Below are 13110 nucleotides of genomic sequence, written 5' to 3' on the forward strand. Positions count from 1 at the left end.
ATTTGAGATAATTCTCTTTGTGTCGTCCAGGGTACAAGAAACCGATGGGTCCTATTTCGAGAGCTTCACCGCCCTTTCCTGGAGGCAGGAGAATCGGCGACTGGCTGCCCTGCGACTGGTGGAGGCCCGTGCAGAGCGACCACCGCTAGCCCCAAACGACCTCGGCCTGCCTAGCGTCTCGGCCCAACTGTCGCATAAAGAACACGAACATCTTTACACAGAGGTATAAAGCACGTTAGTCAGGTAAAGATATTAAATGTTAAGATTAATTGAAAGGATAAAATAAATAGGAAAGTGATAGCATTAGGGCAGAGGGTGCAAATGGGCATATCAACGTAAAGCGTATTTTTTTTACCTGATCTTATTTAAGCTTAACTTTAAAGTTAATAAGATAAAGTGTTCAGTGATACATGCAAGGTCAAATAATCCCCATAAACTCTTGATTTGAAAATCCTTAAATTGTGAATGAATTGAGCATTTACATGTAAGTCCGCCTATTGTAATTTTTATATTTTGTTCTTTGTGTTTTTTCTTTTAGTGCAATTCCAAAGTATTTATACCCGTCTTGTGTGAAACATTTGTTTGATATTAGATGTTCCTAGAATTAAAAAGGATTAAACGTAGCATAAGTGAATAGCCTTTATTATCATACTTAGGTACATTTATTACGTAACTTAAGTAAAATATCTTTCTAAATGTGTAAGCTCTTTTACTGAAATCTTTTAGAGTGAGTTGAACAGGAATATATTTTATAAAGAGTACTTACTGCGTAATGCAATATGTACGCCACGTTAAGATGTCGAGACACGTGAGTCTTTTCGATTATCGCTAAATTCTTCTGCGTCAGCCATTTTAGCCCACTCTTTGAATAATGTACTTAGGTACTTTCCTGCCAGTTCATTTTCGTTTATGGTCCTGTTAACAATGTTTCACCCCAAAATTATTTTTGCTCTTATTAGAAATGATAATATGTCTTACTGTTGATTTCTTCTCTAATTACCTTCTACTCCTCAAGCAACACGTTTGACATAAACTTTTAATTTTAATTAATTTACATGTTAAAAAATTATGTTATGTACGTTTAATTTAAAATAAGAAACTTTATAACACTTTGGGATTCTAACATGACAATAAACTTACCATGCGTCTAGCAATAATAAGACCTGGTCACTAAGTAAGTTTACTTTATTACTTAGGTATTATACTGCATCGAGAATGCGGTAGGAGCTCCAGCACCAGGCGGCCAATTCGGATCGTATAAAGACGAGGTGATAGACTACGCCCGGCGAGCCTTCAGGATATCTCCGGAGATGCACAGCAGAGCCCTGCACGCCGCCGGGAGCGAGCGGCCACCTACCGTGGTACTGGGCTGTGCGGTTATCGAAGCGGACGGACTTGAGGCCAAGGATGCAAACGGTTAATAACTTCTTTTTTTTGTAATATTTGTATTTAGAGGGTAGACTATCCCAGGAGTTGCACAACAGAGCCCTGCTGTGCGGTCATTACATTATGTTTCTTACTTTTTTGTAATTTACTCTGTACGAGAATCCAAAAGATCCTCTTATTTTGGTGGTCTTGCTTTGTTGATCAAAAATATAGTTTAGTTGTAAGTATATTATATATATATATGTAGAAAAATTGCAGTTGCGTGAAGGAAGACGTGATTATATGAAGATTAAAAAGGGAAGGTTAGAAGGGCAATGCCATGACGAATCGAACGGGGAAAAATGGTCAGCTCAAAAGTACCCTAAACCGATGAATTTGCACCAAAAGATTAATAAATGTAAACGGTGCAAAAGAAGTATGCTGGGATGGCGGCAAGAAGAAAGATGTATTTTTCCCCCGGGAAAAGAGTCGCGATTTATGTAAATATTCATCAAATGCATCATTGCCCTCAACACTCGGCCGTGGCATTAGTGTACATGTTGTTACAGACACGATAAAAATGTCGGGAAAATTCAAGTTGTTTGGCGATGATAGGTAGGCACGTGTAGATATTGAGTTACGAGTATATGCTCCATTTTGGAGTTCGATTCGATGACGCCGCGGTATATGTACAGAGTGTGTACTCGTACATACACCTACCTTGAAACATAACTTTTCGTCTGGTTTAAGTTGATCGCTTGTGAAAGATTTTGCAAATTGTGATGTATATGGGAGCATGTCGAATCGAAGTTTCACTTTGACTTAGAAAATAGATCGTAAGTACATAACGCACGATTTCACTCAAATTTTCTACTATGAATTATTATGCTTTTCGGATGAATTGAGTCTTCTTCAAATAGTTTTGGTGTTCTATAATTTCTAGATTTTTGTACCTAATTTGTTTAAACTTCTGCAAATCTTATGTAAAGTAATTCTTACAAAGAATATGCTTTATATTTGGTAAGTCGGTGGTCGAATATGTAAGGTACCCGGTTAAAATATGTTATGCGCAGAAAGGCACGGCTTCTAATCCCACCTCGGCCATGTACCAATGACTATTTTCGCAGTTATATACATTAGTTTAAATACTAAAACCAATACTCTTACGATGATGGAAAACATCGTGTGAAAAGCTGCACATTCAGACATTTGGAGGTGTAACCATGATCGATCCAATACAGGTTAGATTTGCCTGCAAAGGTTGCGGACGTCAGATAGGATTTACTTCGTGTAAAAAGTCTTCAGAGAGGTGACGAGCTTCCTCAACCCGGACTAAACCCGGTGGAAAAAGAATATGCTCGTTGACTTTGTACACACCGTAATAACGTTGACTTAAACTTTATGTAGGATATTATGATGATACTCGTTTAAAAATACTTATGCGATTAAATAGGACTGTTCGTTGGAAATGTTAAAAAACTCTATAATAAGCAAATTTATAAAAATACTTTTTTAATACGGACTACAAAACGTCCGGCGAATTGTGAAATAAAGTATCATATCATCGGGAACTTGGGCAAAATCTGATTGGAAAATGTAATAAATGCAACCAGGAAAAGTTAAAATCAATTTCCTTTTTAAGAAAAACTTTGTTTCGACAGCTTTGCAAATGTTTACTGAGTTGAACGGTATTCAATTAAGTACGTTTCTCCGAGTTTCACAAACCATATACCTAAAGAGTGGTGTAATAAAACAAAGGCACTGCGTGAATTTTAATGTCCTGCGAGTACTTGCTAGGTGTATATTAGATGTATATTAGTCTTAGGGATAGGTGTTTGTTCTAAACAGACCCAATTGAATGGAGTGCCAGTCATCCAAAGTTAAACAAAAATTTACGAATACCAAAGGACTAGAGGACGTTTGCAGCCAGGTTCTGTACTTACATAAATATTTTAATTCCACTTTATCACTGTAAAAAAGCAAGATTTAGAGTACAATCTGTTATCATTTGCGTATAAATCTTTATTTATATTTAAGTACTTACATCTTAATTCATACGCAAATTAGAGATTGTAAAAATATAATGTAAACGTATGGATTATAGATCGGGATAATATTTTTCACATTCCTTTGTAAGGGTTGAGCATTAGACTGTGTAAATGAACCCAAAACTGAATTGGATGATTTAAATGTTTGGGTAACAAATACCGCGTAGAAATAATATGTGGATGTAGAAACTGGTTGGTTTTCTCGTTATCTTTACCATTCATAATCAACAAAGCAAGTTAATTACAAGCCGGTTGGAATCCTAATTGATATAATAAATAACATTGTCTTATGGGCTTCATTGCGTGGACGGCAATCTGGATGTGAAGCCAAAATTTAATTAACCTCTGCTTCACCCTATAACTTGTTTACGCCAGTCCTGAACTGTAACATCTTATGAGTATTAAAATGTAATAATAATGCTTCTTTAGAGTACCTATTTGCATGAATCGGCTTATATTTGTTGTTAAAGTTTCACATACAGCAGTTGCAGCGAAATAGTTTATTTACGAGTATTTTGACAATATGGAGAAAACAAATAAATTACCTTTAACCAAATATTAGTGTGACAATAACATAATGAATATGTTTTTTGATATTATGAATTAAATACTTATAATTTCAGAAATATTTTCGGCTATCTAGTCTTAAACCACTTAATTTGTTTATATAGGGTTCAGTGACCCGTACTGCATGCTGGGTATCCAACCGGCGTCGTTGCCCGCTTCACCGCGTGCGTCGGAGGACGAAGGACGCAAACACGGCTTCCGACTTAGCTTTAAGCGCCGCGACGGACGACAACAGCGCGACAGTCTGGGGAGACTACCAGCGCGGTACATCCGAGCTACGAGCGTCCGACCGCACACACTCTCACCGAAGTGGAATGAGACATTTAAATTGTAAGTACTTTTGCGAAACAATTTAAGACAGTATCGTTGCCTGAGTCGCGCTGTGTCTCGAGGGTAAAGCGTAAGCACGACTTTCGAACAGAAAATGCCGTGACGAGCGACAACAGCATGACGGTCTGGGGATACTAACAGCGCGATACATCCGCGCTAAGAGTGTCCGACCGATCTCGCTTTCACCGAAGTAGAATGAGACTTTTATAATTTAGGACAAGTAGTTTGTTTCATTTAATGCTATACACTAAAATATAAAGCAAATGTTGAAGTGCAATGTTGGATAAGTATGTAAATAGGTGACTTAAATTTTATAATACCTACAGAATCATTTAAATGTCGTGGAAAAAATATTCTTGGTTTGTTGGATAGGTAAGTACGTTTATTACGTAAAGCACTTACATTGCACGCATAGTGGCTTCTGTAGACATAATCAATTATACAGTGATTATGCATATCAATAACAATATTACTTACGTAGGTAGGTAGGCTTATTTTGGTGAAGGATATGAATGAATGATTGAATGATTTATTATGCATTGAATGAGTCAGAATACAGTTGTTACATTTGTTTAAAGCACTTAACATTCAGCCACAGTTGGCATGCAAAATATAGTCTAGTAGATAATGTGATAGTTTGTAAAGATAAAGTTTTTCTGAAATAGTTAATCGTCAGAATAAAATTAATTTTTATTAATTAGTTACATAAAGACAATTTTAGTTTTATTTATTAATACGCTTAAACCATAAAATAATTATGTTGAATGATAATTTGTTATGGCAACCATATAGTCACAAGTCGGCCGTTTGGCGCATTGTAAATTGTTTACCTTTTATATTAAGATTCCGAATTTGATTTTTGTTCAAGTTAATATCATTTTAAAAGAAGACTGGGTGTTTCATAAATATAGCATTCTCCAATTTATTTTAGGGCAACTGTGTGATTTACTAGCTGTAACTGTGTGATTTACAAGGTATCTCAACCATAATTTTACATACAGTGACATTGACGACATATCATCGGATGTCCTTCACCTAGACATCTGGGACCATGATGACGAGAGCTCCGTCTTGGACGCTGTCTCCCGTCTGAACGAGGTCCGTGGAGTCCGCGGCCTGGGCAGGTTCTTCAAGCAGGTCTGCCAAAGCGCCAGGCAAGGCAGCCAGGATGACTTCCTTGGTGAGTTAGGTATTCTCCTGTTCCTTCTGATGTAGAAATCTCTAGATTTAGATTTCAGCGGTTTTACTTTACAGATAATTTGGTGAAAATATATAAATAATTGTTTAATAAGTGTGGTTACAATAATTTTTTATGCACTGACTTTCACTTCAGGTTTCCCCGTATGTCAAGAACCTTATTTAGTAGAAATAAATATTAAAGAAAACTGTAGCTAATAAATAAGCTGCGTAGTGTTTTCTTCATTTCCATAACGGTAATTAATCCTAAATTTTGTTACGTTAAAATAATAAAAACGCAATCAAAAGCTGCTTAAAAAAATAGCTATCCATATTTAGATTGTCCTTAAAAAGGAAATATTCGTAGCTCGAAATCATTGCTATTAATTTTCCGACACACATTTCACAGCGAATATCAACATTACTATTCTATGCGTATGCCAGAGTAATTCCAGATTAAAATCAAATTCAATGGCATAAACCACATCAGGGAACTCCATCAACAATTTAAGCCGTGCTCAATATTATGGAGTATGAGAACTTTAATATTTGGGTCGAGTCGAGTACAAGAGAAGGTAGTTTAATTGAAGTCGAAATTTCAGTCACGTCGTCATCGTCTTATATCAATGGTAAATTAGGAGTATGTCATGGCTCTTATCAATGGTAATAAGTAGAATATCGAGGGCCTTAGACATCTAATACCCGTCTTGTGCTATTCGCATGGGTTGGTTTGGTTGTTTTTGTTTGCTTGAACATGAAAAGTTTTCAAGGATTAAAAGCCTCCTTTATTTCTCTTACTCATTCTGTAGTTCTTGGAAAGTGGTATTCTTCTAAGTCGAACACTCTTATCAGAGTGGTTCAATTTTTGCCGGTTACAGACGTTGCGAGTACACTGGACCATGGTAGACTCAGTAGGAAAGTGGTAGCCGTAGCAAAATTTACAAAGCATTTATTAGGCTTTTGAAATTTATTTGCGGTCACATCACAGACGAAACTTGTAATAATTGGATGTTCAATTATGTGGGCTATTTTTGTAATATATTAGTAAAAAAATGGTCAGAAATATAAATTGCCCATGTCAACAGTAACAGGCCTATGTCTAGCATTTTAGCCTATTAAGCTGATGACATGTATTGGATAATTGTTTTTGAAAATTATTGTGGGTTGTGTCAGTTATATGCGATGAATAACTCAATCTTAAGAAGCCAAAGCAGCATGTGTCTTGCACTATTAAAATTTTCATACTATGGTCACTTCAATTGTAACCACTAAATGTAATGTACAGTAATGTAAGGTTTGATTTGACGTAAAGTATAACCGAACTAGTTGACAACAAAGAAAATTAGGATAATGAAAAATATTACCAAGGCTATCAATATAGTCTTTTTTAACTTTTTGTAGGATTTGAGTATTGTTTTTTGGAATTTATTTTAGCTTATATTAACAATCACTTTGTGATGTATGTATCTATCTAGGCTTAGTAAGAGCAGATAGACTTGTTATGATTACATTGCGAAAGGAACGGAAATTAGGCAAAGGGTTAAAAACGTAAACATAAGTATGTACGTTTATAATGGATGTGTAAGGATAATAGCTGAACGTACCCGCGGGTAACATGGCCCACACGCGATCCTTATTTATTTACACTGACAATATATTTCTCTTGCGACAATGGTGGCCCAAAATGTTGCAGTCTTTATATTTTTACTAGGTAAGGTATTATAACACTATTATTTCCAGTTCCTGTCAGAAATTTAACTGTACAAAAGACGTACTTAATTCCCATTGCAATATCAACATTGAAAACTCACGTATTATTGATTTTGAATTTTAGCGAATAATATATGCATTTGTCATAAAAAAATATATCGTACTTACTTATCCTCTGCGGACGAATCGTGGTAGGCCTCGCAGTAGTAAAAAATCTATAGTACATCGATTGGCCTAAAAGTAATTAATATTTCGTATATTTAGTCCAGTGTAAAATTATACCAAAATCCTTACTATAATATCCATATGCAAACGTAAGATTAAAAATTGCTTGTAAATTATTCACAGTTAAACCAATGAATTGTCATATACATATAGATATAGTGTGGAGTACGGAAAAGGATATTTATGCAACACTTTTCATGGGTGAAATTATGCTTCATACATGTCAAATTATTGTTAAAATCTGTATATCGCAAAGGATACGTTTTTGGGGGTGGGGCGACAGCGGCGACCGAGCTTGTTACATGCCCTGTCCTCACTCGCGTAACAATGTTTGATCAGCCGAACATCCACTCACGCCCGCTTCGGAGTTTTCATATCAAATATACCAATGATTGTATACCTACCACCCGTATTTTGAGCAAAACCTACATCTATCATACATGTTCGTCAATAGATTTTTTAATTTAGTGACATTGTCGCTTAAGAAAGGAAATAAATTTGATAAACTCTGTAAAAAAATGCAATTTATAAATCTCGTATTTGTTTGAAGACTTTTACTTGCTAGTCTCGCCCCGGCTCTAAACTATCATTGAGAGATAACGCAGCCTTGTCCATAACCGCGACATTCATTAGGTTATTTGGCTCTGCAGTAATTTAATTTTTTCATAACAAATATAAAGATTATTTTAAAGACGGAGTTTTGCGCCATTATATTTTCAGTTTGAGCAATTTAAATTTTATACAATTTCTATAAAAATCTTTTATGTATATTATTGTTCACCTTCATGCCGCCGTCAATGTGAGTTTGAAAAACTTTATTTTCTGATAATGTGCCACCTTTACACACCCGTCTCTTCCATCGTATTTATTTTTCGTTTCGCCACACTCCACGCATAAATTTCGCCAATCTTATTTCCTATTGTTTTCTAAAAATACTGCAAGTGTGTCAAGGTTTTGTTCTTTTCTTGAATTATTCAAGAAAACGCTAACGCAGCTATAGCTTAGCTGGGTCATCCCTTTTCCAAAGGCCTACAGGCTAATTTTGTTTCACCATAACTTCGTTGTAAAATATGTAAATAAAACTTGAAGCCAGAATTTTCAGCGGCCAAAAGGGCATAATAATATGGGGTCCCTCTATCGCACTTTGTCACAAATTGACACTTTTATGACAAAGTTGCTTGATTAATGGTCTACAGAATACTTAATATATTTACCGAGTTGGTTCACAGCTTTTTATATATAATAGAACTGCGTTGTGAGAGTTTCATGGGATGTCTATTTATTTCTCGTAAATCTAGCCGCGGATAACGAATGATGAGTCCATTCCACGAATGGGAATAAATCCAATCCAACATTCTCATTTGTGTATTCAAATGTAAATAGATATTCACATAATATTACTTTAAGATGTATGCGAAATAGTGATATTTAATAAGTCCACAATTTTAATAGTACTTTGAGATTAAAGTCTTAAAAAATCATTATTTTATTAAAGATCCATCCCGGTGCCTCTTCATGAGCCCTTTTTCTTGAATTAATGCATCTAATACCCAAATACCTTATTTACGGCATTGACATTTTGAAATCTCTTCACGGAAATGGGATGGAACGCGAGGTCTCGTCGAAAAATTTAATGTAACAACATTGATAGATTAAGGCAGTAATTAAAAATTTGTTTAGCAGCGACGTCACTTACATAAGTGGTTTTACTTCACTTTACAATTAACATAATTTTCGGAAATGAGCCAGCATTTTTTGTCTTGTCATTCAAAGATAGTGTCACCAAAGAGAAAAAACAAATCACTACTTTAAAAATATTTTCCAACTAATACACATATCATACACGTCTTCATTGCTTCTGGGATAGGTGAATATATTCATAAGACTTGAGAATCAATCAAAAGATAACGATAAAGAAATAATGCCAGGTCTCCATCGCTTAAGATATAAATATTAAAATTATTATAACTCAACCGTTTTTTTTTAACAAAATAACTGCTTAGTAACGGAAATGTAGGGATATCGTCATAATCTACAAAAAAAAGTAATTTGCTACCGTAATTGACTATGTCAAACAGGATATATCAGGGATCCTACATAAGTACTTTTTTGCAGTTTGAAGAACGGATCTCTTAAAAAGTATCGGAATGTCATAAAAATTTGGTTTTTACATCAAGTTTGGATCTTGGTTTACTTCTGACCTATTCGTGAGGTCGCCAAAAGCGGCCGTGTCACGCACCTGGGGAAATGTTTCATGTATGGAACGCTCTCTCAGTATGACAATATCCTGTTTACCGCCAAATGTGATACGATCGTGAACAAAAACCTTGTTTAAATGAGCTTATACTTTTGGCGAAAAAAAATTTAACTTCTGGATCATGTGATGTGGAAGTCAAAGTGACCACCACTCAATCTGTAATATGTACGGAAATCGGTCTTACCAAAAGTTGTTCAACCTGATGATATATGGGTCCATCAGTTTTTGAGTGTATTCGTTATAATATTAGTACGGTTTATTAAATATTTGCTGTCAACTTTATGTGCCCTGGGGCTTTCTGCCATTAGAATTTTGGGATATAAAGTTTTTTTGTTAATCCAAGTTATATCCTATGTAATGCCAAATTTTGTTTCATTTTGGTAGATTTGAGTGAATTTAATAATCTTAACCTTCGTTTTTCCAATAACACGCAATCGGAGTTGCGGGCAACAGCTTGTGTTCTAATATGATTTTTTATGATGTAGCTGTCTACAGCTGTTTAAATCAGACACTTACAATCTAGTTAGTTAATCTTAAATTTGCTTAGCTGATGATTTAAGAAATAATTTCTTGACAGTTATAAGTTACGAAAATCCTTAGATTACTTAGGCATGTTGAGAGCATTCATTCATTCTTTCAATCAAAAAAAAAGGAAAAATAAAACTTTAAAATAACATTTTAACCGAGTTCATTAAATTCAAATATTATAAAAGAAAGTACGAACTTCAGCAAATTTATTGGTCTTCTTTAATTCTGAAGTTGAAAAATTTTGCTAGATGGAAAATGTAAGGTGCAAATTGGTAAAGTTAGCTTTTTTGCCCAGTTTCAGTTTTGATTTGGATCTCTTGAGAATTCTAAGGGAAACTTTCTTCATTCAGAACTTTTGTTAAAAAAAACATATATAAGTTGGTTGACCATTCTTAATACCAACTATCATTACACAGTATCAAAAAAGTCACCCTCCACGTTTATTTATTTCCCAGATCAGTAATATATTTTTTTAATATACTCAATGTAGACAATACATTTGCTATTAAACTAAAAGGCCAAATAAATAGACCCCGAATGAATTCCCATATTTTAACTAATACTAACAAAACAATATACTGAAGAAGTTGATCGTCAATTGTCAATGAATTCAGAATCAGGATCTGAGGTGTTAGTGCGAGTTTTGCTCGATCAAAAGCGTCGAGCAAGCCGTCGCGAATTTGTATGGAAGTGCATTAGTGCCATCGCGTTACCACTAACTGGCGCTGATCAAATCACATACACATTCGCGTTTACTTGCTCGACGCGTTTGATCGAGTAAAACTCGCACTAACCCCTCTGGATTCACTCTCGCACAGTGCTTTCGTAGCACTGTCTACGCATATTCGTAGCGAGGCATGAACTCGTAGCAATGCTACGGAATCGTAGCAGATTGTACAGAAGACTCAAAACGCAAAATTCTAAGAACCGAAAATTTGAAAGAAATTTGATTTTGTATGAACACTTAAGGATGATTTTTGACTTAATACACGGAACTAAAGATGGATTAAGGTAATCAACAGGGCTGAAATAAATTTAGTAATTTTATTTTTGTTTAGGCTGCGTGAACATCCCGCTTCGCGAAATACCCTCCACGGGTATAGAGACTTGGTACAAGCTGGAAGCTCGTTCACAGCGGTCGTCAGTCCAGGGCCGAATTCGACTGCGGCTTTGGCTTTCAGCCCGGGAGGCTGGGAGGCATGACGATGACAATTGGCAACAGGTAAAAGAATTACTTCTTGCATAGGTCTTGAATTATCTTGAAAACTAATTATATTAATTTCGTCGCAAAATTTTCTTAATATTAAAAGTACTAATGTGGAATCAGAACATAGATATGTATATTTACAAGGTACAGAACATCTTTTGTTTAATAACGCTTCTTAAAATAGGTTTAGTAATTACGGTACAGAATCTTTTGCTTTTGATGTAAATGAAATTCAACGGAAATTTGAAGGTCCCAATCCAATCATTTCCAGAAAAGAGCGATGGAAATATAACATGTAGTTACTATTAATGTTTTTGTTTACAAGAGAGTCTTCAAATACTTTTGTTAATTTTTTACAAGAGACCCGCTTCGGCTCTGCTCAGGAAGCATTTATAGGTACCTATAAACCTTCTTTAGAAAAACATCTTTCCAACATTTCAAACAGAAATAAAATCCGTCCACAAGTTTCCGAGATTAGCTCACAAATACATACACAGAAAATATGGTGATTTTACTTTATAATATGTAGTGATAATGATGAAGTGATGATTAAAAGAATATTTGTAATAGGATGTTGATGAAGTTTTTGATCAATTGGAATGACAGTCTCATTCCGCCCGACTAAAATACATTTCAATGAGAGTTACGACGTTGTATCACTCATGTTGGTATCGTTAAACTGCCTAGCTGGTGTATCGCACTATAACCCATTTTATTGGCTTTTTGCAACGGGCTATTAGTCCACTCATATTAATACTATAAATGTATAAATGGTTATTACTGTATATCAAACTGGCCTAGGGTTGTCGCATAAAGGTTACTAGTTTGAGCTTGTCTGTTAGCCCACATATTGATAAAGATTCCAAGTAGGTATTAACAATATAATATTATAATATTTTCTCATGCATTATTGAATTCCCCGAGTACTTCACCTGTTAATAGTGATTTAATCATCAGGGACCTCACGTCCACGATAACCGATAGATTTTCGTCCTTATATTCTCGCAGTATGGCGATACTAAGTATTAAATATTTTTTTATACCTAATGGGTAGTCGTTTAAAAAAATTCTGCACTAATATTACGCATTTTCCTGACAATCCTGGGCAAGCCACAAGCTGGATCAGCCGCTATCTGACGCGGCACGCTTGCCGTCCGTTGCGCACGCTCTAGTGCCCTTTTTGTTATTTTTGTGCACGTGGCCTTATTTATTTACCAGCCGCCGACCAACACGTTAATAACGACCTTATCAGTTTATTATTAGCTGCCAGTATTTCGCTGTATAATCACGATATTTTGATCACAAACACTTCGAGTGATACATGCAAGGTTTGTACTGCACTACCAGCATCAAAGTATGAATAATGAGAACATAGAAATCTACTACTACTTTTCAACATCTGTAGATTCAAAAATATTTTTGTTTTACTCATTAAGGTGCGGCAACACGAACGGTTGTTTGGAGTGTTATTGGCTCACGAAGTAGACACTGCGAGCAGCGGAGGGCCGATGGGGGCAGAGGGTGAAACAAGTAATACTTGGGAAGGGGAATTGTGTGGGCCTGCACAGACTTTGTTGCACCAACATGCGATTCAAGGGGACCTGAGCGCGCTGCAAGCTGCGATAGCCAGATTTGCGGCTGCCTGCAAACTAAACAGTGATGTTCCCCTCGATCCAAAGTAAGCCATTCAAGAAATC

General features: G+C 35.5%; 1 protein-coding gene across 1 annotated transcript in view; it reads left to right on the forward strand.

Moving 5' to 3' along the window:
• LOC106134881 (BAI1-associated protein 3) overlaps positions 1–13110 on the forward strand; it is a 57312-nt gene that overhangs the window by 22341 nt on the left and 21861 nt on the right. Inside the window, exons 4-9 of the mRNA XM_060946460.1 lie at positions 31–223; positions 1197–1416; positions 4085–4310; positions 5312–5490; positions 11265–11428; positions 12850–13091. Coding sequence (XP_060802443.1) covers positions 31–223; positions 1197–1416; positions 4085–4310; positions 5312–5490; positions 11265–11428; positions 12850–13091 — 1224 coding nt within the window. The remainder of the gene's footprint in view (positions 1–30; positions 224–1196; positions 1417–4084; positions 4311–5311; positions 5491–11264; positions 11429–12849; positions 13092–13110) is intronic.

Source organism: Amyelois transitella, chromosome 11 (assembly GCF_032362555.1).
Source record: "Amyelois transitella isolate CPQ chromosome 11, ilAmyTran1.1, whole genome shotgun sequence".
Taxonomy (NCBI): domain Eukaryota; kingdom Metazoa; phylum Arthropoda; class Insecta; order Lepidoptera; family Pyralidae; genus Amyelois; species Amyelois transitella.